This window comes from Pseudorasbora parva, chromosome 14 (assembly GCF_024679245.1).
Source record: "Pseudorasbora parva isolate DD20220531a chromosome 14, ASM2467924v1, whole genome shotgun sequence".
NCBI classification, from domain to species: Eukaryota; Metazoa; Chordata; class Actinopteri; order Cypriniformes; family Gobionidae; genus Pseudorasbora; species Pseudorasbora parva.
The window spans coordinates 19046813-19074195 of NC_090185.1; the positions used below are offsets into that span (position 1 = coordinate 19046813).

Here is a 27383-nt window from a genome sequence, read left to right on the forward strand (position 1 = left end):
TCACACCTAGGAGAGAGAAGAAGGCTTTCCAAACCTTAGAGATGAACTGCGGTCTTCTGTCTGATACGATGTCTTCAGGGATGCCATAATAGCGGAATATGTGGTTGAACATGAGTTCGGCTGTTTCTAGATGCAGTGTGTAGACCTCAGAGTGGAATGAGATGGCAGGACTTGGAGAAACGGTCTACAACTACCAACACACATGTGCAGTTCCCAGAGACTGGCAGATGGGTGATAAAGTCTACTCCCAGGTGTGACCATGGATGGTTGGGAACGGGCAGACTTAACGGTGATATTGTTGAGTGCCCGGTAATCTATGCAGGGCCGCAAGCCTCCGTCCTTTTTTGCCATGAAGAAGAAGCTCAAAGCAGCAGGGGAAGTCGATGGACGGATGTAGCCTTGCTCCAGTGCCTCTTCGATGTACTACTCCATGGCCTTCTCCTCCGGGAGTGATAGAGGGTAGATCTTTCCTTTGGGCACTGGTTCACCGGGAAGTAGATCAATGGCCGATGGGGAGGCAGCTTTGAAGCCCGTTGGGGACAGAAGACATCACTGAATGGGGCGTAGCAGGATGTGACATCCACCGAACGTCGCTCTACTGGACTCTCGGTGGACGTGGCGCAGATATGGAGATCGTGGGAACGCGAAGAGGGACGTACCGGTGGAGATGGGAAACAGTCCGGAAAACAGGTGTCGCCCCACTTCAGGACTTCCCCGGTTTTCCAGGAGATGACTGGGCTGTACTGCTCTAACCATGGGCACCCTAATATGATGTCAGCCGTGGATTCCTCCAGAACCATCAGATGTAATTGTTCCATGTGAAGGATACCAACTTGGATGCCAATGGGGCCGACGGACCTGCCTCCGACTAACAGGTTTTCCGGTTATCGATTGGATCTGGTAAAGGGAAGTGTCAACAATGTAATTATAAATGGACAGAAATTAATTACAGATGTAATTACATGCACTTATTAAAACAAATGGAAGTACAATGTAAAAAAAAATTATGTACACTAATAAAAAGTGGGTCCGTGTGTCCCACTACGTCTCTGATTCTACAACCATGTTCTCCCCCTGCAATCCAAAATAAATTACAAATGCATGCATGCTGCAAAAAGTGTACATTTTGTCTTTCATCGTGGATTTTTCCACATTTTTATTTAGACAGTGAATATGGAAGGGATTGCACTCAAAACAGTTTGATGTAAAAACAGTTTTCACTCAGAAATGTCATAATTATTACAAAGAAAAAGCAAATCATTACGAAAACTTGATGAGAAAAGCTTGCACTGTACTGTGGGTGCAGAAAACCACACAACCTGTTATTCAATGATAACCATCATTCACACAGACAAAATGATATGCCCATCATTCACACAGACAAAATGTCCATATTCAGTTATATCCTAACAGAAAAGAGTGTTGAGCAGCAAACTGTTGGTGGTTACTTCCTAAGGATATTATGACTTCTATTTGTAAGAATCTGTTTTGCTCAATGTAAATTTATGTCGATGTGATTAACTTAAAAACTAACTTTTGAGGCTACTCAAATGTTGAAATAATTCTCATGTAATAGGAGGCCACCCACTGAACATCTGACATCAGTTTTAAAATCAAGTTCACAGTTTAATCGAGTGAATATTTATATTTGTTTAAAATGTTACTTATTAACTATACTTAAGGTGAATTATGACTGTTGACAACACCACAACACTGAAGGTGTTTATTTGGTTGGCCAAACCAACCAAATAAACAAACAAAAACACATATTTTCAAACATTTTCAAAAAAAAAAGCATGACATAAACACTTAAATTAGACAGTGCCCCTATTGGCCGCAAGAGGAAGTTCAAAAATGCATGATTGGTACTTTATCTGTGTTTATGAAAGTGACATATTTTATATGTTGTCATTTTTAATTTTGCATGCTTGTGTGTTTCATAAAACATTATGAAGCACAAAATAATTGTAAATTATTATCACGTTCCAATTGTATATACTGATAATTGATCAATAATGTTCAGTGAACTGTAGCTGCAGCTGTTATGGCCAATTAAAAATAAACCAACCCTTAGAAATATTTACTGAATTAGAAACATGAACATATGGACATGTGTAAATATTATTCATATAGCTTACATAGGTAGCTAAAATCTAACATTTGTAATGAGGTCAAAAGTTCAAGAGACTCAATATATAAGCTAAAACAAAAAAAAAAAAAAAAAATGTGTTAACTATATGTGTTAACACTTTTTAAAAACTCAAAAGATTTTAACTTGATATAGTTAAAAAAATTTTTTTTTTTTTTTTTTTTTTACTTCTAGTCTCTGTTTTCTGTGGTTAAGGATTAGTGCAAGGTCAAACAATAATGAAACAAATATATAATTAATTTAGAAATTATAAATGTCCCTTTTTGTCATTGGTATTGTCAAAGTTGACAATACAAAAAAGTTGTGGAAACATACTTCGCAAATAATACATTTCAATATTTGCCTGTTCTTCACATCCTCTTATGCAAACATGCATCGAGCATGTTTCACTTTCAGTTTTATTCAATGCGAGTCTCTTTAATCTTTTCATCTCACGGAATGAAAACACTGCCCGACATACATCACCGTGGGCAACAGAAAATGAGATATTTGTAGTTATTTATCTAACAATCATATCTATCTGTCGGCCTACATACCAACATGATTTCAAAGAATATCTGCAAGCTGGTTATAAATTTCACTAGTTTGAAGCTAAACCTCTTCTTTTTTCCTTCATTCAAATGCAAGTTTCTGCTTCAGAGAAACAGACTGTTCTGAGCAAATCATTTCATATGCAAGACATTTTCCCCTTAACCTTCATCCTTCCCGTGGGTCATTTTGACCTGAAACAGTTAATATATTTATTTATAAAAATAGAGAGTTCATGGGAGTGGTCCAAAACCCCAGGAATTCTGTCACACTTGAATTATGAAAAATGCACAGCATTTTTACACTGGATTAAAGTTTTGTGGTTGAAAAAAAGGTAACAAATCCTTCCCTCGCAACAAAATTTGACACTCTTATAGAAATAAATGGAATATATATATATATATAATTTTGATAATTAATTCTTTTTTAAATTCTGATAATACAAGGGAGGTTTTTTTTTACCAAGTGCGACGGAAGGATGAGGGTTAAAAGAGAGACTTTAACGAATGTGCACATGTAATATATTAACCTCTGCATAAGGTAGTTTTAAATTGAGGAATAGAGTAAAAATTGTATTGTTAATAGCTGGTCTATTTTAGGATAGAAAGAGATTCCATTGAGATTTCACTCTTTACAAGGTTGTAGCTTCTATTTGTTGCCCCGTGTGTGATAATAGGATTTGCATTTCAGTAGACTGTCTATGTCCCTCTGTGGCTAACCTCCCTAACCCTTGCAGTCCATGTCCCGTTGTAGCAGAACCTCTTGATTCTTTCAGTCCCTTATCCACTATAGAAGAACTCTTTGGTTGCCATTCCACTTTAACAGAACTTTGTTGTTTCTGTCCCACTGTAGCAGAACTCCATGACTCTCGCTGTCCCGTTGTAGCAGAACTCATTGACACTTGCACTTCCTGTTCCTTTGTAGCAGGACCTATTGAACACACAGGAAAATCATAAATAGTAAAATTGCACTAAATAAAGCATGTTCCAATCATTTTCAGTTAATTATGTTTTTAAGTTTTAAAATTGCTTTTAACCCTCATAATCCAATGAGGTCCATTTTGACTCAGAAGAAATACATAGCATTCCCATAAACATTCCCATATTTTTTTTTTAAATAAATGCATATTTGAGAAATGAGACTGACTAGCCTGACAAGCCAGACCCACATCAAGATGTACTCACCATTGGGGGGGATTTCTGGAGGAGACTGGAGCTTTAGCTTTAATTTATACATTTCCACGATTTACATTTACAATATGGCCGTTTCAGCATGGCAAATTGCTTCATTCTCCTTCTGCGACGCAATAACTTCTCTTCGTTGGAACTCGGATTGACGCAAGCAGCTGGACTCACTCAAACGCTGATATTCGCGCCTTTGTGCAGTCGATCAGCCCGCCTTCCTGCTCGCCGCTCTCAAGCAGCTCACACCCGCGCAGCCATCATTTCGAGCCACCGTAGCCCTCTCTCTCTGCTCTTCAGCTCGCCGTTCAGACCTCCGCTCACGTTCTGCTGTGTTACAGCCTGATCAGTGCTTCGCTCACAAGCTGCCTGCAGTCAAGTGAGTGCCCTTCACTCTTCTGCCTCCTATGTCTGTTGATGGTGCCAGGCATCAACTCGGCCATTGCGTTTTGAGACTCCTGCCTTTATATGCACATTAACTTTAATGACATCCCATTCTTAATCTGTAGGGTTTAATATGGAGTTGACCCACCCTTGGCAGTTATAACAGCTTCAACTATTCTGGGAAGGCTTTCCACAAGGTTTAGGCACATTTGTGAGGTCAGGCACTGATGTTGGATGAAAAGGCCTGGCTCGCAGTCTCCGCTCTAATTCATCCCAAAGGTGTTCTATCGGGTTGAGGTCAGGACTCTGTGCAGGCCAGTCAAGTTCCTCCATACCAAACTCACTCATCCATGTCTTTATAGAAATTGCTTTGTTCACTGGTGTGCAGTCATGCTGGAACAGGAAGGAGCCATCCCTAAACTAATCCTATAAAGTTGGGAGCATGAAATTGTCCAAAATGTCTTGGTATGCTGAAGCATTAAGAGTTAATTTCACTGGAACTAAGGGGCCAAGCCCAACTCCTAAAAAACAACTCCACACCATAATCCCTCCCTCCATCAAACTTTAAACTTGGCACAATGTAGTCAGGAAAGTACCGTTCTCCTGGAAACCGCCAAACTCAGACTTGTCCATCGGATTGCCAGACAAAGAATTGTGATTTGTCACTCCAGAGAACACTCCTAACTCTTTGTCACTACTAACCCTAACCCTAACCCTGTGGTCTTTCATCTCGAGGGATGAAAGCCAAATATGTTGTAAACTAATCGAATCTCGTGTTTGCTGAGGCAGCGTGCAGGGCCGTACCCACCATTGAGGTCCCTGAGGTCCGGACCTCGGTAATTCTCAGAGGTGTACATAATAGAAGTTGCAAAATAATAGCCTATTAAGGTGGCGTGTACAAACAGGTGTTCTCGCCTTGCCCGGCGTATGTTTTCAATTGTTTCCAATGGATCCGCAGTACTTTTCAATAGCGCCAAAAGCTGGCAGGGTTCGTCCATTTTTACGCATTGAGCATCCACAGTTCAGTTTAGCTAGGTTTTCAAAGACGGAGTCACAAATATGTCGTCTTTGGCTCAATTTAACAACAATACAGATTGTCTAATTTGGGGTCTAATTTTTTTGCAACATTTAACCAGATTCTCATTTATAATATTCAGTTGTCAAATAAAATAATTTAAATAATTTATACTGCACACTGACATGGTTTTAAAGCTACAGTTAGCTGATTCTTAGATTTTCTTATGTCTTAAAATGCATTTGTAAAGGAGGGAAATGTTTTTTTTTTTTTCTAACCCTCCAAAATTCATATTTGGACCTCGGTATTTTGAAAATCCTGGGTACGGCCCTGGCAGCGTGTAGATGACGATTCGGTTGAAAACATTTAAACAGTATCGTCTGGTGATCATGGCTGCATTTAAGGCTCCTGAGGTTCGCTTTTGGGGGCGAAGCGAACCAATATCGTGTTCTTCCCTTCATCCTAGCTCTTTCACCCCGCACCTTCACGAAGTGCATGGATGCAGCTCTGGCTCCGTTAAGACTCCAGGACTCCTGTGTACTCAATTATATCGATGACTGGCTCATTCTGGCCAGGTCGTACGATATGGTGGTTCGGCATCGAGATGTCGTTCTGGCCCATATGAGGTGCTTGGGGCTGAGACTCAACACGAAGAAACACGTTCCACACGTTCCTGGGAGTCGTATGGGACTCGACAATGATGTGGTCACAAATGTCCCCTGCACGTATCGAGTCCATACTGGCAGAGGTCTCCAGAGAAAAGCTAGGCCGCAGCCTCACTGTTAAGCAGTTCCAGAGACAGCTGGGTCTCAGGGCAGCAGCATCCAGCATGATTTCGTTCGGCCTGCTCCACATGAGACCCCTACAGTGGTGGCTGAAGAGCAAGGGGTTTTCCCCAATGGGGAATCCCTTCCGTACGACCAGGGTAATGCGCAGATGCCTTTGTTCTCTCGTCATATGGAAGAAACCTTGGTTCTGTCCCTAGGGCCAGTATTGGGAGCATTGTGTTGCCGGAAAACCGTTTCAACAGATGCATCCCTTACTGGCTGGGGCGTGATCATGGAAGGCCACTTTGCGAGAGGTCCGTAGGGGACACCGGCATTTCTCCTGGCACATCAATTGCCTGGAAATGCTGGTGGTCTACAAGTCTCTGAGGAGCTTTCTCCCGGACCTTCGCGCCACCATGTCCTGATATGATCAGACAATACGGCGTGGTATTGTATCTAAACCATCGGGGGGTCTGAGGTTGCACCCTCTGTGCAGACTGGCACATCAGGTTCTCCTGTGGTCCCAGGGGAAACTGTCATCCCTCAAGGCGATGTACATCCCCGGGGACAGAAATCAGGGAGCAAACATCCTGTCGAGGCAGGGGCTGAGGCCCGGGGAGTGGCGTCTCCATCCCGAGGTGGTGGAGGCCATTTGCAAGAGGTTCGGCCCAGTGGAAGTGGATCTGTCTGCGTCTCGAGAGATGCCCCACTGTCCACTGTGGTTCTCCCTCCGGCATCCGGCTCCATTAAAAGGGGCCTGGATGCCATGACACAGACATAGCCAAGGCTGCGTCTGTATGCATTTCCCCCGATTGCTCTGTTCCCGGGAGTTTTGGAGCGAGTCCGCTGGGAGGGCGTCAGCCTGCCTTTAGTAGCACCCCGGTGGCCGTACGGAGTATGGTTCTCCGACATCATAGACCTGATAGACGGCCTTCCATGGCAGATCCCTCTGAGGAGGAATCTGCTGACTCAGGCGGGGGGCACGATATTCCACCCCCGGCCAGAGTTGTGGAACCTATGGGTCTGGCCCCTGAGGGGGCACAGCTCATAGAGGAGGGTCTGTCAGCAGGTGTCGTCGAGAACCTGCTCAGCTCCAGAGGTCCTTCCACCAGGAGGCTGTACAACCTAAAGTGGAATGTGTTCTCCACTTGGTGTAGAGAGCAGGAGGTGAACCCAGTTAACTGCACAGTGGCTTCAGTGCTGGAGTTTCTCCAAGATCGCTTCTCTGACGGGGTAAGCTTACCCCGTCCACCCTTAAGAAGTTTGTGACAGCCATTGGGGCTTTTCACACACCTATAGGTGGTGGACCGCTGGGAAGGCACCAGTTGGTTGTACGGTTCCTCCGAGGGGCGCGGAGGATGAGGCCTGTGGCTCATTCCAGGGCCCCAACCTGGGACCTGGCAGTTGGAGACTCCACCATTACTTGGAGAAGTCTGTGCAGTGGAGGAAATCAGGCCAGTTGTTGGTGTGCTGCGAAGCGGCCGGGTGGGCCACTCCGCACACCTTCATCAGGCATTATATTCTGCACCTCCCGGCGACGCCAGGCGCTAGAGTGCTCGCTTCCTGAGTGTTCCCAGTTTGGCTTCACACCAGGGGGTTATGATTGGTGTGGCATAGTGGGTACTCTTTCCCGAAGTGTCATCTACGATGACGCAGTGCGAGTTCCCTCGATAAAGGAAACGTCTTGGGTTATAAATATAACCTATGTTCCCTGAGAGGGAATGAGACACTGTGTCTCGTCGCCACACCTATCGTCAGAGCACTCGCTTCATCACAGCAAGCTAAATATGCTATGTGCCGACGTCCCTTTGTACCTTCCGGGTATGCTGTCAATCGCTACGTCATGACGCAACACCAATCAGGATTGGCCTTTTTCATTCAATCTTCAGTAGCGTCACGCTGGGGGCGTTCCCCGAATTGTCATCTACGATGACGCAGTGTCTCGTTGCCCCTCAGGGAATATGGGTTATATGTATAACCAGAGACGTTTCTGTTGTTCACAATTGCTTCCACTTTGTTATAATAGCACTAACAACTGACCTTACATGACCTTTCACCTTTCAAACTATCATGGTAACATGCTTGAATTCACTGAGCTCCTGAGAGCGACCCATTCTTTCAATGTTTGTAGAACTGCTGCATGCGGTGCTTGATTTTATACAACAGTTGCCATGAAAGTGTTTGTAACAGCCAAATTGATTTAGAGAAAAAATTATATATATTTAGAGGGAGGTCCTAATAGTTTTGGCAATATAGTGTATCTGTGTCTTTCCAGTGCTGAAATTAACAGGCTAAGACCAAAATAGTGTTTGATACTTGATACTTTTGATATGTTTTGATACTTAAAATTGTCTCCTACCTTGTTCCTCATCCTCATTCCTCACTGGTGTTTGTCCACGGCAGCGTAACAGTCCAAATTTACCACTTATCCAGCAGTCATAAATAGCCACTGAGATAATCACAAAGGCACTGAAGACACCAATCATGACGTAACCTGTATACTGAAAGAGAAATCATTAAGTTACATTTTAAGATTTCTTTAATGCTGTTGCCTTTAATCTGTTAGTTAGGGTTTGTTGTGGGTTTAAATAGGTGTAAATTAAATGGACGTAACCACACAGTATAGCTAGCATCTGCCTTAAAGCGATAATTCACAAAAAAAAAAGTACAATTTTGCAATTATATACTCAACCTTCTTGTCATTGTAAAACTGTATGACATTTTTAAATATATGGAATATAAAATAAGAATAATAAGGTTTTAAATAAGTGAAATGTTTTAAGATTTTTAGATTTGAGATATTTCAATGGAGTCCAGTAGTTCCCAACATTCAAAAGAATGTTGCGTTCCAAAAGTCACAGAAGAACAAAAGTCATGCAGGTTTGAAACAACATGAGGGTGAGTCAATGATGATGAATATTCATTTTGGTTAAACTATCTCTTTCAATTATGTATAAGCACAGAAATACATATGAATAAGGGAAATCTGAGATTTTAGCATTATTCTTCCAAGAAGACTCTAATGCCACATCAGTCATTCATACTAATAGGTCTGGCCAATCACTGCTTGACACCTGGAGTTTAAAAGAACTGAACTCATTCTGATGTTCCCCTTCATCCTCCCCATAACCACCAGGTTGGCCCCTATCCGTCCATCTATCGGGGGTAGGCTCCGCCCCTGCCTTCATCTTTAGGCAGGACCAGCCGAATCTACATCCCCCAGGATCTGGACTAAGGACAGGGCCCTCACCAAAGATCTTACAACTAAACACAAATCATTGTAGCTCACTATTATCTGTAAATAGATTGCTTTACAGAATAAATACCATGCAAACGTTAACCTTTCTGGAACTGAACTATCCTTTTCGCATTTGAGAAGTAGAGAAAGCTAATTATATTGTGCATTATGGCATTAAAATATCAAGAAAAATTCATATAGTAAATGATATTTACCTGAGATTCGAGAACATATGTTTGAACCAAATGCTGTAGCTCTTGCTCATTCTGGAACCCTTCCATAGGTTTACACCAAGACCTGTTGATCTCCACATCAAAAACATAAACTCCCTCCCAGTGTGTCTTAGCACAGGCAACATAATTACCATCAAGTAATAAGAAGAAGATCCACATTACAGGTGGAATCAGACAAGCTGCAAGAGCTTTGGGGCAGTTCTGCTGAGTATCATCATTTGCTCCTGCACAACAACGACTGCATCCATGTTTAAAAGGCCTTAAGACGAAATACATTAAAGCAAAAATAAGAAGAGTAGGTCCAATGAATAATGACTCTGTTAGATTTACATTCAGCTCTTCTTTGCATGGGCATACAAAAACTAGTTTTCCAGTAAATTCCTCTAGTCCCATTAACAACAAGCTTGGTGGAAAAGAGCTGAAAACTGGAGATTGTCTAAGAAATCCATGTATGTGTCCTAAAATATCTTCTGGCCGCGTCATCTTCTAAGGGAAGTTTGATGATGGGTTTGGCTGCTTTAGTATGTGGAAATGACTGGATTCCAGTTTACAAGATCAATAAATGGTGGACGGATCCCTTTAACAAAGAAGAATATCATTTTATTTGCATCAGTAATGGATACATAAAATTCTGGGTACAAATTGCTCCAATCTGCATGTGAAATTATTATTATTTTTACGGTACAAAAATAGTTTCTATAATAAAAAAATTAACTTTTCTTTGACCTAAAAGTTTGTAAATTTCAGCATTTTTCAGACTGCACTGTAAATGAGTACTCAGTGGTTTTAATAAAAATGCGAAAAGTACAGCTGTTTATGTTATTAGTTTAGTTAGAATATGTGTCTATTTATTATAGTTAATTACTTACTCTTGTTTCGGCTCATCTGTTGTGATGTGGTGTTAGTGCGTCGTTTTGCCTTTGCTTCAACATTTGAAGGTGGCTGTGCAGCAAATTTAAACAGGAAATAAAACTGCTTTCGGTGTTATCAGATAAAAAGCCACAAGAAATTTGATTTAAAAAAAAAAAAAAAAAAAAAAAAAAACATTAGTGTGTACTTTGTAAAACATCTTGTATGTGTACTTTCTCAGCACTTTCAGCATCTTTATTGGCATAAATAAAGAATAAAGAAAACAATATCAGGGACAGAGAGGAAATAGAACAATGGCCCAGAATCAAACCTGCATTTGATATCTGTCTTTGCTATGTTTCATCATCAACTTATATTGCTGATCACAGTTTTGAGTATTGATACTTTTCACACAACATGCAATTATATGCAAATAGTTACAGCCATAAATGTAAGAAAATACAATAAAATATCTAAGTAAAGGAGCATTCTGGGTTCAGAAAAAGACAGTAACCGGCTTCAACTCAATGTACAATATATGTGCATTACATTACATTTTCTCAACTTTCCCTCTATTAAAAAAAAATATATAAATAAATAAAAATAAAAGGACAAATATGGAGGCGACAGTGAGGCACTTACAATGGAAGTGTATTGGGTCAATTTCTGTGTTGTAATGTGTCGTCTGTGTATTGTTCTCCTTCTTCATCAACATTTAGAGCGGTCTCAACAAGAAAGGCACAGGAACAGCACTCCTTATCAAGAATCACATCATGTTTAACACTTTGTTTTTTCTCTTGCTTTCTGAAAGAGCATGCTACAGTAAAAAACATACTTGTTTTTTGTTATTGAATTGAGACATGAGGTAAAAAATATATATATATATATATATATATATATATATATATATATATATATATATATATATATATATATATATATATATATATATATATATCATATGAGTAGCGAGTACCACAGTTCAGTATGGAATCTGGAGCAAGTGACATTATATTATACTTTATATATAGCATTTCCTCATCAACTAATCACTGCATTGCTGGTCATGGTTCCAGATATCAATGCAACTTCAATCAAGATGTAGAGTGCTAATCGTATCCATATGCGACTGTTGAGAAACATATCTGTTTGTGAATGTCGAAAGCGCACGATAAATAGATATTTTCTTCCAAAAGAAAGAATCGACTCTGAACCGTCTATACGAGTCGTTTTTAACTGGAATCCCACTCTGTTAGGGTTCTACGTCACTAGAAAATTATATCCGCATAATGCCCGCCTATGTTATACATCGTCCACCCGGAAACAACTTGACCCACCCTCAAACGTAATTTTACTGCCTACTGCTTTTCAAACAGGTTCAACACGGGATTCACAAAACGCTTGCTCTTGAAAGATGGGTCGGTACAGAGTTTTTTTGGACCAGCTTGCTCCTCAGAATCAAAACCTGTTATTCTGAATTATTATTGATGTATATTTTCTAACGGGTGTTCAAAATACGTAGTTTTGTGTTTTATGTTGTGTAAGTTGCCGGCTAACTGGTTAACTCCCATTATTACTGTCTTACTGAAATGTAGGCCACTATGACCTAAAACTGTGTCTTAATGCCGATGTCGTTCTTACTACTTTGAGTAAAGATAAAGGATGGAGCAAGATTTGTTTTACAAGCGTTTGTTACATTCGTCATTCAAGTTATTGATACAGTTCCTGCATGTGCACAATAAATTACAAATACACACATGAGTTTGTTAATGTAAATAGTCTTGTTAATGCTGATGGTGAGGAATTACAGTTGAAACATCTCAATGTACCTCAAACTGAGTAGCGTATCACTGAGAAAAAACAATGAAAAAACTCCACCTTGCGATTGAGGTTCGGGTTGAATAACTATTTCTTCCAACGTTTCAACATTGAACTCGCACACGGATTGATGTGGTAAAATCAACGGCATCATTACTGTCTTTACAATCGATGAGCTTTAGGAAGCATCTGGACAGAGCTGAGGTTCATGTATGGTAATGGCCGTTTAGTTCCTGAAGCCCGTGCTGTAAATGGTAGACCAATCACAACAGGCTGGGCCAATTGACCAATCAGAGCATAGTAGCTTGGCACGATGCAAGTGTTTTTGCTAGTTTCAGCCCAACGCAGTTATCCTTTTTACGTCCTGCACCAAGTTGTTTTAATAGCAAATGCGGCCATCTGTTTGCCCATTGCGTGCTGGTCTGAAAACGAGGTGTGTTCAGGCGCATTGTTGGCATGTTGCTGTTTTGAGGCAACTGAATATGACTGCAGCATTGATCAACTTAAACTTGGTTTAAGTCACCGCTGCAGTATTTTTTGTGTTATATAAAGAGTGTGTTAGTAATATGCACCTATAGTCGGGTCCACAACACGTGCACACTCTGCTTATGACACACAGGGACACACAGCAGCACACAAATGAAAAAATAAAAGGATTCCTCTCTGTCGTTTAGCTCACAAGTTCAGCCATGTAATTAGCAAATCCGCCATGGTGCGAGTGTTACAACCCTGTGGTTTGTATTTTGTGACATTAGGTTTTGTAAATCTCTGTGTGTATCTGTGTGTCCATCTGATTGGTTCCTGCAGGCTGATTGATGCTGTCATGATTGGTGCATTAAAAAAAAAGCATGTCATCACTTCCTGTACCCAGATTGGCATTACCCAGGGTTTTGAGAGATAGTTTTTTGACATGTACACTGCAGAGTTTGTGTTATGAATATTAGAGACTGTGAGTAGTTCTTGTTTGTTTGTTTAATTTGAACTGTTTGTTTCAGATTAACTTTATTGGTATATCTGACCCTTTGCCTGTTTTCTGACACTGATTTAGACTGCCCTTTTCAGTTTGTTTGCTTGGTTGTAAATATATTGTAAATACTGATTATTTTGGAAAGTATACTGTAAAAAAAGGGCAAATTTTGAAGTTTTCAACATTTCAACATAGATTATGTTAAACTGATTTTAAAAACTTAATATAAAAAGTTATGTATAACTTATAAAATTTTTACCATTTCTTAATTTATTTTGATGAGTTAAAAGAATGCAAAATCAAGTTGTCATAACTTATTGAACACATAATTCTTTACAGTGGGAGAATCTGACACCATTTTTGTTAATTGTAAACTGTTTTTGATCTCTGTTTTTGGTTAGGGAGTTCCCTTTATCGAGGGAACTCGCACTGCGTCATCGTAGATGACACATCGGGGAACGCCCTCGGCGTGACGCTGCTGAGTTCATATCAAAAAAGTCCAATCTTGATTGGTGCTGCGTAATGACGTAACGAGTGACGGCATACCCGGAGGTGGGGGACATTCAGGCATTGGCAGTAACACCCAATTGCTTGGAGTTTGCCCCAGGCAACGTGAAAGCTATCTTGCGGCCGACCCCGGGATACGTCCCCAAGGTACCGTCTAATGCGGTACGGTCGGTGGTTCTCCAGGCTTTTCATCCCCCGCCTCATGTGACGGCAGATGAGGACAGGCTTCACCTCCTCTGCCCGGTGCGGGCATTGAGGATTTATTTGGAGAGGTCTGCCCAGTGGAGGAAGTCAGACCAGTTGTTAGTGTGCTTTGGTCCACCTAGGAAGGGGCTGCCTGCAGCGAAACAGACAATTAGTAACTGGATTGTCCAGGCAATAGCAACGGCCTATCAGGTGCGCAACTTGCCTTCACCTATAGCCGTGAGGGCTCATTCTACCAGGGGCATGGCCTCCTCGGTAGCCCTCCTTTCCGGAGCTTCTCTGCAAGAGATTTGCGAGGCGGCTGGGTGGGCCACACCGCATACCTTCGTGAGGTATTATAGTCTGCACCTCCCGGCGACGCCAGGCGCTAGGGTGCTCGCCCCCTGATTATGCACTCCGGTTCATGTCATGGGGTGCAAGATAGGCGAGGACTAGTGGGTACTCGTTCCCCGATGTGTCATCTACGATGACGCAGTGCGAGTTCCCTCGATAAAGGGAACGTCTCGGGTTATGAATATAACCCATGTTCCCTGAGAGGGAACGAGACACTGCGTCTCGTAGCCCCGCCTATCTACAGAGCGGCCCGCTTCATAGCAGTAAGCTGCGTTTGCTTGTGCCGGCGTCCCTTTATACCTCCGGGTATGCCGTCACTCGTTACGTCATTACGCAGCACCAATCAAGATTGGACTTTTTTGATATGAACTCAGCAGCGTCACGCCGAGGGCGTTCCCCGATGTGTCATCTACGATGACGCAGTGTCTCGTTCCCTATCAGGGAACATGGGTTATATTCATAACCCGAGACGTTAGCTTTATATATTGTATTTTCCTTTTCTTTTCTTTTTGGGTTAGGGTTTAAAGACAAGGAAGTTTTGTTTGTTATTTTAGCCCAACAGTCAACTTAAATCTAAGGTCCCAAATTAACTCAATAAAATAATCTTTATTCAAATACACTGTTTTTTTCAGATGTTTCATGTTGCACCCTTTTCCCCTAGATGGGGCATAACAGCGAGCACAACTGGCTTTTAAAGGGAATGGGAGATGAGACTCTGATTGGTTTATTGCACGTTATGCCCAAAACACACCCATGATTCATTAATCACTTCAGCTCTGCACCCCCCATTGGACCCACCCATGGGTCCAAAATTGCATCATCATAATCTTTTTAAAAAATCTATAACTCACACACCACAAAACTAGACATTGAAAGATTAGAACCTCAGCTTTCTTAATAACCCAATAACTTCTGCATTTATATTATATAGAAGAAAATAATACGGTCTGAATTCATCACAGATTGCGACATGTTGCGTTTTAGTCAATGTACATTTGAAATGGGAAATGTGCGCCTTCACGGAAAGAAGCTGGATCAACATTTTCATGGATGAATCATTTAAAATCTGCTCTGTACCTCAAAACTATACCACCAGAGATAAATGGGACTGCAACACATCGTCAGCTGAACTATTGTTGGTAGAGCGTTTAACATTTTTGCAATAAATAAATAAATAAATTATTGTGATTGCACTTGTCTGTCCGTTATGCTTTTATTTTTAACAATACATCGTTTTGAGCAATAGTTATGGGTAGGTGTAGGATTAACGGCTCAAAATATTGTTTTAATGCTATATTGTTACTAAAAAACTTAATTATGCTATGTTTAAATGTTGCCAATACATCCATAATTTTCTTTTTAGAATCTATCCATATGTACAAAAACTTACGTTTTGTATCTTTGAAAGTTAAATTTTAATACCTTCGTATGTTGTCTTATAAAGCGTAAAGAGCTGCCCATGAGAAAACTTTGTTCTGCCACTAAAGAGCAGAAACCACACATCCTGTTGTTGCAATGTGTAGTGACTCTGTATAAGGGAAATGGATATATTTATCTCAAATTATTTCATTAATTCATGGGAAATTTTGGAAGAGTATTTTAAGGCAGAGCAAATGACTCATGTCATCCCTTCCTCTACCCAGATTGGGTCAGAAATCTTGTGTTTTGAGAGAGAGTTTTGTGACAGGTGTAGTGCAGAGTTTGAGTTTGTGTTATGAATATTAGAGAGTGTCAGTATTGTTTGTTTGTTTAAATTGAACTGTTTGTTTCAGATTAACTTTATTGGTATATCTGACCCTTTGCCTGTTTTCTGACACTGATTTGGACAGCCCTTTTCAGTTTGTTTGCTTTGTTGTAAGTACATTGTAAATACTGATTATTTGGGAAAGTAGGGAGTCTGACACCATTTTTGTTTATTGTAAACGTACTCGGTTACTTTCGTAACCTCGGTTCCCTGAGAGAGAGGAACGAGTATTACGTATGGGAAAAACTCCTTTTCTCGAGAATGTGAAGCAAAACTTTTAATAAAGGTATCTATGTAAAGCGCAGTGAGCTGCACGGCCATAGCCCAGCGCGAGGAGCGCTCTGATTGGCCGGGCTGCGGCAACTGCAGGAACCTATGGTGAGGCGGCTGAGAGGAACGAACCAATGGGGGGCGTTCCAGAAGCCCGCCGAAAAAGGTGCTTATATTTGCATACAGGAGGCTATATAAGACCCTAATTCGCCATAGGTGTCAGGTTTTAAGATCGACTGAAGCGATACCTGAGAAGCATAAACACGGCACGGAACGTAATACTCGTTCCTCTCTCTCAGGGAACCGAGGTTACGAAAGTAACCGAGTACGTTCCCTTTCGAGAGAGGTTCCTCGTATTACGTATGGGAACACAATGTAAAGCGCCGTGTGTGCTGACTGACCCAGTATACCCAAAGCACATGTTATAAACCCCCGAGACACCGACAGAGGCGGCTTATAAGGGGAATGAAGAACCGGAAGAGTCGGTTCGTTTGAACAGCTGATCGGACATAGTCGGATCTTATGATGAATGAATAGTGCTTAAGGACTAATGTGTACAGGCCAAAATGTAAGGCAATCTGTTTGCCAGGGTCAAGATAGAGCCTAGATGGAGAGAAGCCCTGCTTGTAGAGCTGGAACCTCCAACTTGTAGAATCTGATAAAAGTGGACGGAGAGGCCCAGCCTGCCGCCGCACAGATATCTTCCAAAGAAATGTCACACGACCAAGCCCAAGATGAGGCCATGCCTCTAGAGGAGTGGGCTTAAATGCCTGTAGGACAGGTTAGGTCCTGGACCTATATGCTAGTGGGACTGCATCCACTATCCAGTGTGAGAGACTGTTTCATGACAGCACAAACTTAGTGCGGCCACCGAAGCAATGAAGAGCTGATCCGACTGCCTGAAGGGGGCGGAGCGCTCTAGATACAATCTCAATGCTCTGACTGGGCAGAATATGTTTGCGTCTTATTCTCTCTGAGACGCGGGTTAAGCAGTGCAAAGAGCTGCATACTGAAGGGGTTGATAGCACTTTCAGCATAAAACCATGCCTCGGTTTGAGCACAACCTTGAAGTTGCTGGACCCAAACTCAAGACAGGAAGGGCTCACGGAGAGTGCAGGTAAGCCACCCACTCGGTTAACCGAGGCCACAGCCAGCAGAAAAACGGTTTTGAGTGATATGTGCTTCAAGCTCGTGTTCTGAAGTGGTTAGGAGGGGGAACCCTTCACGGCCTCCAAAACCATGGCGAGGTCCCAAATAGGGACCGAGGTAGGGGCAAGGCGGGCTGAATCTCCTGGCCCCTTTAAGAAAACACACAATAAGATCACTTTTCCCTAGTGAATGTGCCGCGATAGGAGCGTGGCTAGCTGCTATGGCGGAGACACACACCTTGAGTATGGAGGGGGGACGACCCGCATCCATTAGCTCTTGGAGAAAGCGAGCGGTTCCGCCAGTTCGCATGAGTGTGCGTCGATGTTTCGCGTAGCACATTGGTTAGAAAACCACTGACCACTTCAAGCAGAGCTGCCAGATAGCAGGGGCTCTAGCTTCCGAAATAGTGTTCATAACTTGTCAGAGAGGTTCCCGGATACCGTTGATGGGCCATACGTGGAGGGCCCACAGCTCGGGATTGGGATGCCAGACCTTCCCTTTCATTGGCAGAATAGGCATGGGGCTGTGTCTGACAGCTGAAACAGTATGGAGAACCATGTGCGGTTCTTCCAAAGTGGGGCTATTAAAAAGCACAGGCTGCAGCTGGATCGCGATCGGAGGGAACATATAGAGGGAATCTGGGCCAACATGGGCCAGGGCATCCCTGCGTTTGCAGAAAAAATATTGGGCAGTGTGTGCTGTGCAAGCTGAATTGTTTGCGGGTAAAGGGACCATCCCCCTGGGGACATGGGTCCTCTGGATAACATGTCCGGACCCTGATTCAGAATACCTGGCACGTAAGCCGCCCTTAGGGAGCTCAGATTGTGCTCTGCCCATAAAAGGAGATGCTTAGCCATGCAGTGAACAGAGTCTGATCTCGGCTGCCCTAGCGATTTTATGTACATTATCAAGACGTGGTGGTTCTTATGCCGTAAGTCTTGAGTCTATGACAATGACTGTACTGATAAGCCTGCCCCTCGAAGGCGAATCTCAAGAATGGCCTGTAGTGGGGGTGGGGGGTTATCGTAACGTGAAGTATGCGTTTTTCAGATCTATTGAGAAAACCCAATCCCCGGGGCGAATGTGCGCGAGGATTTGTTTCACCGTCAGCACCTTGAAACGAGCGTGTCATAAGTGCTTTGTTCAGATGCCTGGAAAATGGGCCTGAGACCGCCACCCATTTTCGGCATGAGGAATTAGCGACAGTAAAAACCTGACTCGCTAGCGTCGGGTGTACTGTTTTCGCCGCTCTCTCCTTTAACAGTCTCAATGCCTCAGCGAGAAGCACGTGACTGACACTGCTTCTTACAGAGGGCTCGACCACGGCTTGAATCGCGGGGTCTGCGAGCAAAACTGTAGCGAGAACCTCGTTTTATATGTTCAACACCCAATATTATATACCAGGAATGGCCTGCCAGGCCTGGGCTCGTAAAGCCAGGGGTTGAATTAGATTCGGGGGCTGGCCGCTTAGTAATAGGGGCCTGTTAGCCGGGTTGCTTGTGCTGTAACACTGCTTTTAACACTGTGGGGATAGTGTTAGTTTTGGCGGTGCAGGCTTTGCAGTGGGCGCACGCCTCACATTTATATTGTGTGTGCGAGAGTGAACTTTGTGAAAAGTGCTTGGGTGCAGGAGTGCAGACTGTAAAGTGGGCACATTTCCTACATAGAAAGCTCTTTTGTGTGTAGTGTAAACAATGTGCAGTGGCGCACAACCTACGTAGAATACCCACGGTGCAAACCAGTGAGCAAATCCACAGGGGTAAACGCACACAGCATTAGTGTGCAGACGAGCGTGTTTAACACAGGCTAGTTGACTGCAATATTTCATCTCCAGTCACTTAACTTAAGGGAACTGGGAGAATGTAAGGAAGTGCGGGTGGTATGTGAGCCATTCCACAATGCCGTTATGCTCTAGTCTAGACTGAAAGCGCGCATGCAGACAAGCGTGTTTGACCACAGGCTAGTTGACTGCAATAAGGCTAGTTGACTTTATATGGTGTAATCCGGCCGCGGCGGGATTTATTTGTGATTTTGTGAGGCTGAATTAACAGTGCTTATGTAGGGGTGCACACTGTGTAGTGGACACTTTGTCTACAGTGTAAAAACCTTTCCAGCCGCCTGAATAAAGGGGACTGGAAGTGATAGAGTGAAAAAAGGGCTTAGCTTGGCAGCCATTTTCCGACGCCCTTATGCTCTGACAGTGAGCGCGTGCTATGACGTAAGCCGCGCTCTAGTCAGCAACGCGCTGTGGAAGGGGCGCGCGCTATCATGACAAGGCAGCCATTACAACTTCCTTGGCAGTAAGCGCGCGCTGCAGCGACATTGTTCTTGACATACCCAACAGCCCGAGCTCGCTCGTCTAACTTACTCTAGTATTCTCTGTCCGCAGCGCTTCAGCACGGCGGCGGTAGAATGAGCACGGCGAGAACTTCGGCTCGAGTTAGTTTATTCACTCTAGTATTCTCTGTCCGCGGCGATAGAGCGACAGGACGAGAGAATTGGAAGCGTGAGGTAAAACTCTGTCCGCGGCGCTTCTAGCACGGCGAGAGCTTCGGCTCGAGTTTGTTTATTCACTCTAGTATTCTCTGTCCGCGGCGATAGAGCGACAGGACGAGAGAATTGGAAGCGTGAGGTAAAACTCTGTCCGCGGCGCTTCTAGCACGGCGAGAGCTTCGGCTCGAGTTTGTTTATTCACTCTATTATTCTCTGTCCGCGGCGATAGAGCGACAGGACGAGAGAATTGGAAGCGTGAGGTAAAACTCTGTCCGCGGCGCTTCTAGCACGGCGAGAGCTTCGGCTCGAGTTTGTTTATTCACTCTATTATTCTCTGTCCGCGGCGATAGAGCGACAGGACGAGAGAATTGGAAGCGTGAGGTAAAACTCTGTCCGCGGCGCTTCTAGCACGGCGAGAGCTTCGGCTCGAGTTTGTTTGTTCACTCTAGTATTCTCTGTCCGCGGCGATAGAGCGACAGGACGAGAGAATTGGAAGCGTGAGGTAAAACTCTGTCCGCGGCGCTTCTAGCACGGCGAGAGCTTCGGCTCGAGTTTGTTTATTCACTCTAGTATTCTCTGTCCGCGGCGATAGAGCGACAGGACGAGAGAATTGGAAGCGTGAGGAAAAACTCTGTCCGCGGCGCTTCTAGCACGGCGAGAGCTTCGGCTCGAGTTTGTTTATTCACTCTAGTATTCTCTGTCCGCGGCGATAGAGCGACAGGACGAGAGAATTGGAAGCGTGAGGTAAAACTCTGTCCGCGGCGCTTCTAGCACGGCGAGAGCTTCGGCTCGAGTTTGTTTATTCACTCTAGTATTCTCTGTCCGCGGCGATAGAGCGACAGGACGAGAGAATTGGAAGCGTGAGGTAAAACTCTGTCCGCGGCGCTTCTAGCACGGCGAGAGCTTCGGCTCGAGTTTGTTTATTCACTCTAGTATTCTCTGTCCGCGGCGATAGAGCGACAGGACGAGAGAATTGGAAGCGTGAGGTAAAACTCTGTCCGCGGCGCTTCTAGCACGGCGAGAGCTTCGGCTCGAGTTTGTTTATTCACTCTAGTATTCTCTGTCCGCGGCGATAGAGCGACAGGACGAGAGAATTGGAAGCGTGAGGTAAAACTCTGTCCGAGGAAAAACTCCGTCTGTCCGCGGCGCCTCCTCAGCGCGACGGTATAGTGACGAGAGCTTCGGCTCGAGTTCGCCTATTCACTCTAGTATTCTCTGTCCGCGGCTGTAGCGCGACGGAATGAGAGAAGAGTGAGGACAACTCTGTGGCAGCGGCGGAAGAAGAGCCGCGGCGGCGGCAGAGTGAAGAGAGCTTCGGCTTGAGTGTGCTCATGTCCTCTAACATTCTTTCTTTCCGCGGCGCTATTCAGCGCGACGGGACGAGAGCAGAGGGAGAGTGAGAAGAGCTCCGTCTTTCCGCGGCGCTTAACGACGCGGCGGAACGAGAGAGTCCTCGAGTAGAACAAGCCTGTAAGCTCTAGAAGTGGCGTTGCAGCGGCAACACAAACACATATAACACTCAACATAGACACAGTTTAAAGGATATATAACGCCGGATGGCGTAGCTGGAACGGCAGAGAAGGCGGAGAGGGAGTCCGTCGTCCTCAGCTGCAGGTTCCGCTGGTGCCTTTTCAACGGCGGTGCTTCTTCCGGAGACCAGCGAAGGTATCGCTGAAGGAGATAAAATCTGACACCTATGGCGAATTAGGGTCTTATATAGCCTCCTGTATGCAAATATAAGCACCTTTTTCGGCGGGCTTCTGGAACGCCCCCCATTGGTTCGTTCCTCTCAGCCGCCTCACCATAGGTTCCTGCAGTTGCCGCAGCCCGGCCAATCAGAGCGCTCCTCGCGCTGGGCTATGGCCGTGCAGCTCACTGCGCTTTACATAGATACCTTTATTAAAAGTTTTGCTTCACATTCTCGAGAAAAGGAGTTTTTCCCATACGTAATACGAGGAACCTCTCTCGAAAGGGAACTGTTTTTGATCTCTGTTGTTGGTTAGGGAGTTGCGCCCTATAACCAAAACACCTGCCCCATGCGCTTCAGACCAGGCGCTCAGATCGTTAAAATAGGGCCCATAGTCCACAAAAACACAGCACAACACAAAATAGGTAGCCTGGATGCCAGCCGAACTTAGCCCCGCCCACAACATTTTTAGGTCGGGAAGTTCTGTCTGAACTTGATCCGTAGAGGAGTTATTATGCCCGAACAGAAACTGTTTGGACCAATCACATTGGCCCTCATTTATCAAAAGTGCGTACACCAAAGTTCCAGCGTACACCTTGAGTACGCCCCAAACCCACGGTGACTTTGAGATTTATCAATATGGACGTTGGCGTACGGCATGCTCAAATCCTACGCCAGCTCAGGAGGTTGTGTACGCACGTTTTGAGTTAGTGCAAAAATGCGCAGAAAAACAATTCCTAACATCACAAAACGCACTGACAAAGATATGCTATATTATGACCCCCTGTAAAAAAAACAACAACACATAGTAATTATAAACTTCGGTGTTTATTTTTGTGCAACATGGACTTGTTTAATTTGTGTGACTTTACCAAAGCATTTGATTTGTAGGCATGTATTCTTCCAGTTGCGAGCCTGTGCGCTTTACCTGACGTTTCAGGGTTAGGCCCGGCAGCTGCGCACGGACTGGGACTGAAAATAATTCAGACGGACAAAATAATAAAAAAAAATTTTTTTTAAATAATAATAATAATAAAATAAATAATAACGACATTCTTCTTATAAATACCAATAATAATACAAATCATAATAATAATAATAGGAGAAGAAGAATAATAAGAAGAAGACGAATCTTACAAATTGTCATGTAATTATTAATGTGAATGAATGGTATTCCACATCAAATCATCATCACTATTGTACACCCCAATACATGTGCCGTGATACGAAATTAAATGCTAATTGTTTCAAAACATGTGCTGTAAAATAATGCATTGTGATGGTAATTTATCATCCAAACAGCTATTTAAACTGCTGGAGTGCGCTTCTCAACCTCCACACAATTAACAGTACTCATTAACAGTATTATTAACACTCATATTAACAGTAATTTGGGTCCATATTCTGTTTTTGTGGGCGCCTTTAATCCCACTCTTTAAACTCCTAAATACAATTTCTTTTTTTCCACTTCCCTGGTGATGGTCTCGATGGGCACATCTCAATCAGCTCTCTAGTTCAGTAGTCAAGGCACTGATCAGGGAGTCAGCCCATTGACTTATGTCCTAATCAGTGCCCTGAATAGTGGACTAGTAAGATGATTGAGACGTGCCCGATCTCCATGTCGGAGAAGTTTTGCGCCGTCTTCAGCATGTCCTTGGGGTAAAATGAGGGCGTGGGGGAGGCGGAGAGACTTGGATATATAGGGGCGTGTTATTCTAATGACGATCGGTTTCAGCCGTGGCATTTATCAAGGGCAGGTATTGCGTACACCTGGATTGCAGAGGTGTGCACAGCTTCATAAACTAGACAGTGAGAGGAGTGTAAGCATAATCTTACGCCAACATATACACCCGTTTCTACGCAAGATTGATAAACCTGGCCGTAATCAGAGTCAGGACGGCTTGTGTGTTTTGTGTAACTTGCAAAATGTAAAATTACAAGTAAAAGAAAAGAAAAGTGTGAGTTGAGAAATAAGGTTTCTCACTAGGAGTATGGCTGTCTCTATGACTCTTATTTCGGGAGTTTCATTGTCAGAGGTATGTGATGCGGCTGGGTGGTCCTCTCCGCATACATTTGTGAGGTTTTACAATCTAGATGTAGCCTCTACACCGGGGTCCCGGGTGTTTCTGGGTTGATTCACACATACAGACATTTGGGACTCTGGCGGCGTGGGTATTGAGGTCTCCTAGCGTTTCGACGCAGCTCGAAGTTCCCTCGAGATAGGGAACGTCTCAGGTTATGTATGTAACCATGGTTCCCTGAGAGGGAACGAGACGCTGCGTCGCTATGCCATACTCCCGGCATGCCTGTGATCGACTTGTTCGGCTTTTTCCAGAAGCTAGTGACTGTTTGGTCCAGGTGTGCTTTATAGCTTCCTGGTCGATGACGTCTCGCTATTGGACTGATTACACAAGTGCTTCATGACATGGTACGCAGAGGCGTCCCCTAGCGTTTCGACGCAGCGTCTCGTTCCCTCTCAGGGAACCATGGTTACATACGTAACCTGAGACGTTTTACTTACCCCTGTTCTACAGGAAGTCGTTTTCAGCAGGTTAGAGGTTACAGTGAACCAGAACTGCAAAAAAAGAAAAAAGAAAAAGAAAAAAAGTTTTTATTTGTATTCAAACATTTCTTTAAAATAATTTTTAAAAATAGCAGTCCATTTAGCACCAGCAGCAGTTTTTTTTTTTTTTTTTTTTTTTTTGCATGTGAAAATATGGTCCAACGTTCAACGTTCCACGCAACCCAAACTATACAAGCCAATGCAAATTGCCCTGCGAAATTTGTATTTTACTCTCCACTCAACAGTATTGGGTATAAATACGGAAGAAGATGCAACAAACCTTTGGGCTTCTTGAAGGAGAGAACAGAGATGTTACAGCATAAAGATAAAACATTTTTGTTGTTATATTTAAATAATTTAGGAAATATCTTAATTCTGGAAATTTATCAGAGGAATTAAAATTAACATGTTGGCCATTTAGGTTATGTAATAGGTTACAGATTACAAGTTATCCTATTTAAAATGTAATTGTAACTGATTACATTTGATTACTTTTGGATTACTTTTCTATTCCCCAGCACTGAAACACATTTTTATCATTCACCATGGTGGAAAATCTCAGACAGGTTGTAGCATAAAACTTTTGGTGGCAATGTGGATTAATATAGTAGGTAGATGTGGTGCACTGCAAATTCAAACAAAATCCAATCAAAATCTAAATGATTATTAGGAAGACCTGTTCAATTTCTCATTAATGGAATTATCTAATCAACCAATCACATTGCAGTTGCTTCAATGTATTTAGGGGTGTGGTCCTGACTCGAGGTTGCCAGATAGGCTGCAGGATCCAGCAGGAACATTTGTAGCTGCAGCTGTGGTAACTAGAGCATCCTGGCCGGACTACTGTTGTCAGTGATATAAGTATTTGAAATTAACATGATTTCTTAATGTCTAGTGACATATCAGGGCCATTTTATTCATTTTAAATGTGATAGCTTTAGACTTCCCCTTTTCTGGCTCTGTTGTTCTAATTCATCAACATTTAAAGGTGTCTGTGCTGCACGTGGAAAGTAGGAAAAAGACAGGAAGTGCTTTCTGTGGTTGAGGATTAGTGCAAGGTCAAACAATAATGGGGGGGGGGGTGTACTTCAAAAGTATACATGTACATATTCATCTGTTCTTCACATCCTCCAATGTAAACGCAGCTCTGTTTATCATATTAATAATAATAATAATAATAATACCTTTTATTTAAAGGCGCCTTTCAGGACACTCAAGGACACCGTACAGACAAGATATAAAAGATAATAAATATGAAGCAAACAAAACACAACTTGCACATGAATCAATCAATCAATCATTCATATAATTAAAAGTTTATCTAAACAGATGTGTTTTTATCTGAACTTTAAATTGGGAAATTGAATCCGACTGTCGAATGAGTAATGGTAGAGAGTTCCATAACTTGGGAGCTGCACGACTAAAAGCCCTACCACCAAAAGAGCTCAGCTTGAAATTTGGAACAGACAATAGTTCTGCCTTAGATTATCTCAGAGAACGAACAGAAGTATACAGATGAAGAAGGTCCGAAAGATAATCAGGTGCCAAATTGTTTAGAGCTTTATACGTAAGGAGTATAGTTTTGTAATGTACGCGGTAATGGACAGGAAGCCAGTGCAATTGAAAAAGAATAGGAGTGATATGATCAGATATACGTGAGTGGGTAACAATCCTGGCTCCTGAATTCTGAATTAACTGCAATCTGTGAAGATGTTTTTCAGGAATACCAAATAAAAGAGAATTACAATAAAGAATCCGGGATGTAACCAAGGCATGAATAAGTACTTCGGTGTTGTGTTGAGAAAGTGAAGAATAGAGTCAATGTTACGTATATGAAAAAATGCAATGCGTGAGATATTATTAATATGTGAACCAAAAGAAAGTAAACCCTCAAGTATAACCCCCAGGCTTTTCACTTGGGTGGAGAAGTTAACCAGACAATTATCAATAGCCAGATTGAAGGATTGGGCTTTGGATAGAACAGATTTAGTACCAACAAGAAGTGCCTCAGTTTTGTTGGTATTCAACTTAATAAAATTATTAGTCATCCAGATGTTCACATCCTGCAAGCATTTAGTAAGATTAGAGGGGGGATGGAAATCGTCAGGCCTTGTAGAGACATAACCCTGTGTGCAGGGCTGGACTGGGGCTAAAATTCGGCTCTGGCATACCCAGCCCATCCGGCCCATGAGTTCCCCGTGAATGTTTTTGCTGGGGTTGGGGCCTTAAATTGGAGTAAATAAATAAAACTAGGACAAGGACAAATAATGATAGATATTATCGAATTTGCTGCAAATGCAGATAAACTTAATATTGCTTTTTTTGTCACACAGAAATGCCCTTGGCAGTAAAGCACTGATGATTTAGAGCTAGGATGAAGTAAAAGTAAATTTACTGCTTTTAAATGCTGTCATCATCATTTACTCACTCTCATGTCGTTCCAGACCTGTATGACTTCTGGGAAACACAAAAGAAGATGTTTTGAAGAATGTTGGGCTACCAAGCCATTTTGGTTAGGCTACCATTTAAATATTGTATGAACAAAAAAACAGACTCAAATTATTTTATTTTATGCTACACTGAAATAAATTCATTTAGGTTTGGAATGACATTAGGGTGTGAGCAAATGATCACATTTTTGGGTTGAACAATCATATTTTTTAAGAGTTAACACATCATTTAAGTAAGACACTGATATCTATCTTTCATGAGGCTATTCAATTTCATTAAATCTATTTTAAAAACTTTTAAAGAGGAAAAAAAAGCTTTGTCCTTAATTCATGGGATCCAGACTTTAAAGCTGTTTTATAGACTGTAGTTTAACTGTAGGCCAGTTTCATTTAAATGTAAGATCATGGCAGTCACCGGGTAAAAAACATAGACTGTTAAAACCTTGCTCCTCATTATATGGCTATATGGTTTCTAAAACTATATAAAACATACATAATAAACTATTATATTTGTAAGTAAAAAAAATTAAACACCTGTAGAAAATACGAAAACAGCCTCTATAAAAGTGATTTCTTTTCTGCAATATTAATTTAAGTAATATAGCAACATTTTTAATAAATGTTTCTTCCAAAACACCATATTTATTCGCTGTTAGCTGCAAAGTAAATTGTGGCAGTGGTAAAGTGAAGCGTTTGTGTGTGTTGCCGTTTTCCACTTTACCTCGTCATGAACACATGCTCGCGGCTGTTTTCAGCTGATTCAACACAGAACCTGTAATGTTTCCATATCATATGATTGTATAAAACAAAATTCAGAGTCAAAGTGCCGTATAGAGCAGCATTTAAACGAAGAG

The 27383-nt window shown here is 42.6% G+C and overlaps 1 protein-coding gene across 4 annotated transcripts in view; it reads right to left on the reverse strand.

Moving 5' to 3' along the window:
• Positions 1 to 10401, reverse strand: part of LOC137039483 (calcium homeostasis modulator protein 6-like) — a 51016-nt gene extending 40615 nt beyond the window's left edge. For 3 of the 4 annotated variants that reach the window (XR_010897670.1, XM_067414789.1, XM_067414787.1), the window contains exons 1-3: positions 10365 to 10401; positions 9478 to 10072; positions 8384 to 8525 (exon numbers count right to left, since the gene is read on the reverse strand). Coding sequence is in view for 3 of the 4 variants with exons in the window: in XM_067414789.1 (XP_067270890.1) it covers positions 8384 to 8525; positions 9478 to 9978 (643 nt within the window). In the remaining variant the exon portion in view is untranslated. Of the gene's footprint in view, positions 1 to 3283; positions 3608 to 8383; positions 8526 to 9477; positions 10073 to 10364 lie in introns of those variants that run through there. The other variant, XM_067414788.1, reaches the window with a different exon arrangement.
• Positions 10402 to 27383: the final 16982 nt, after the last annotated feature.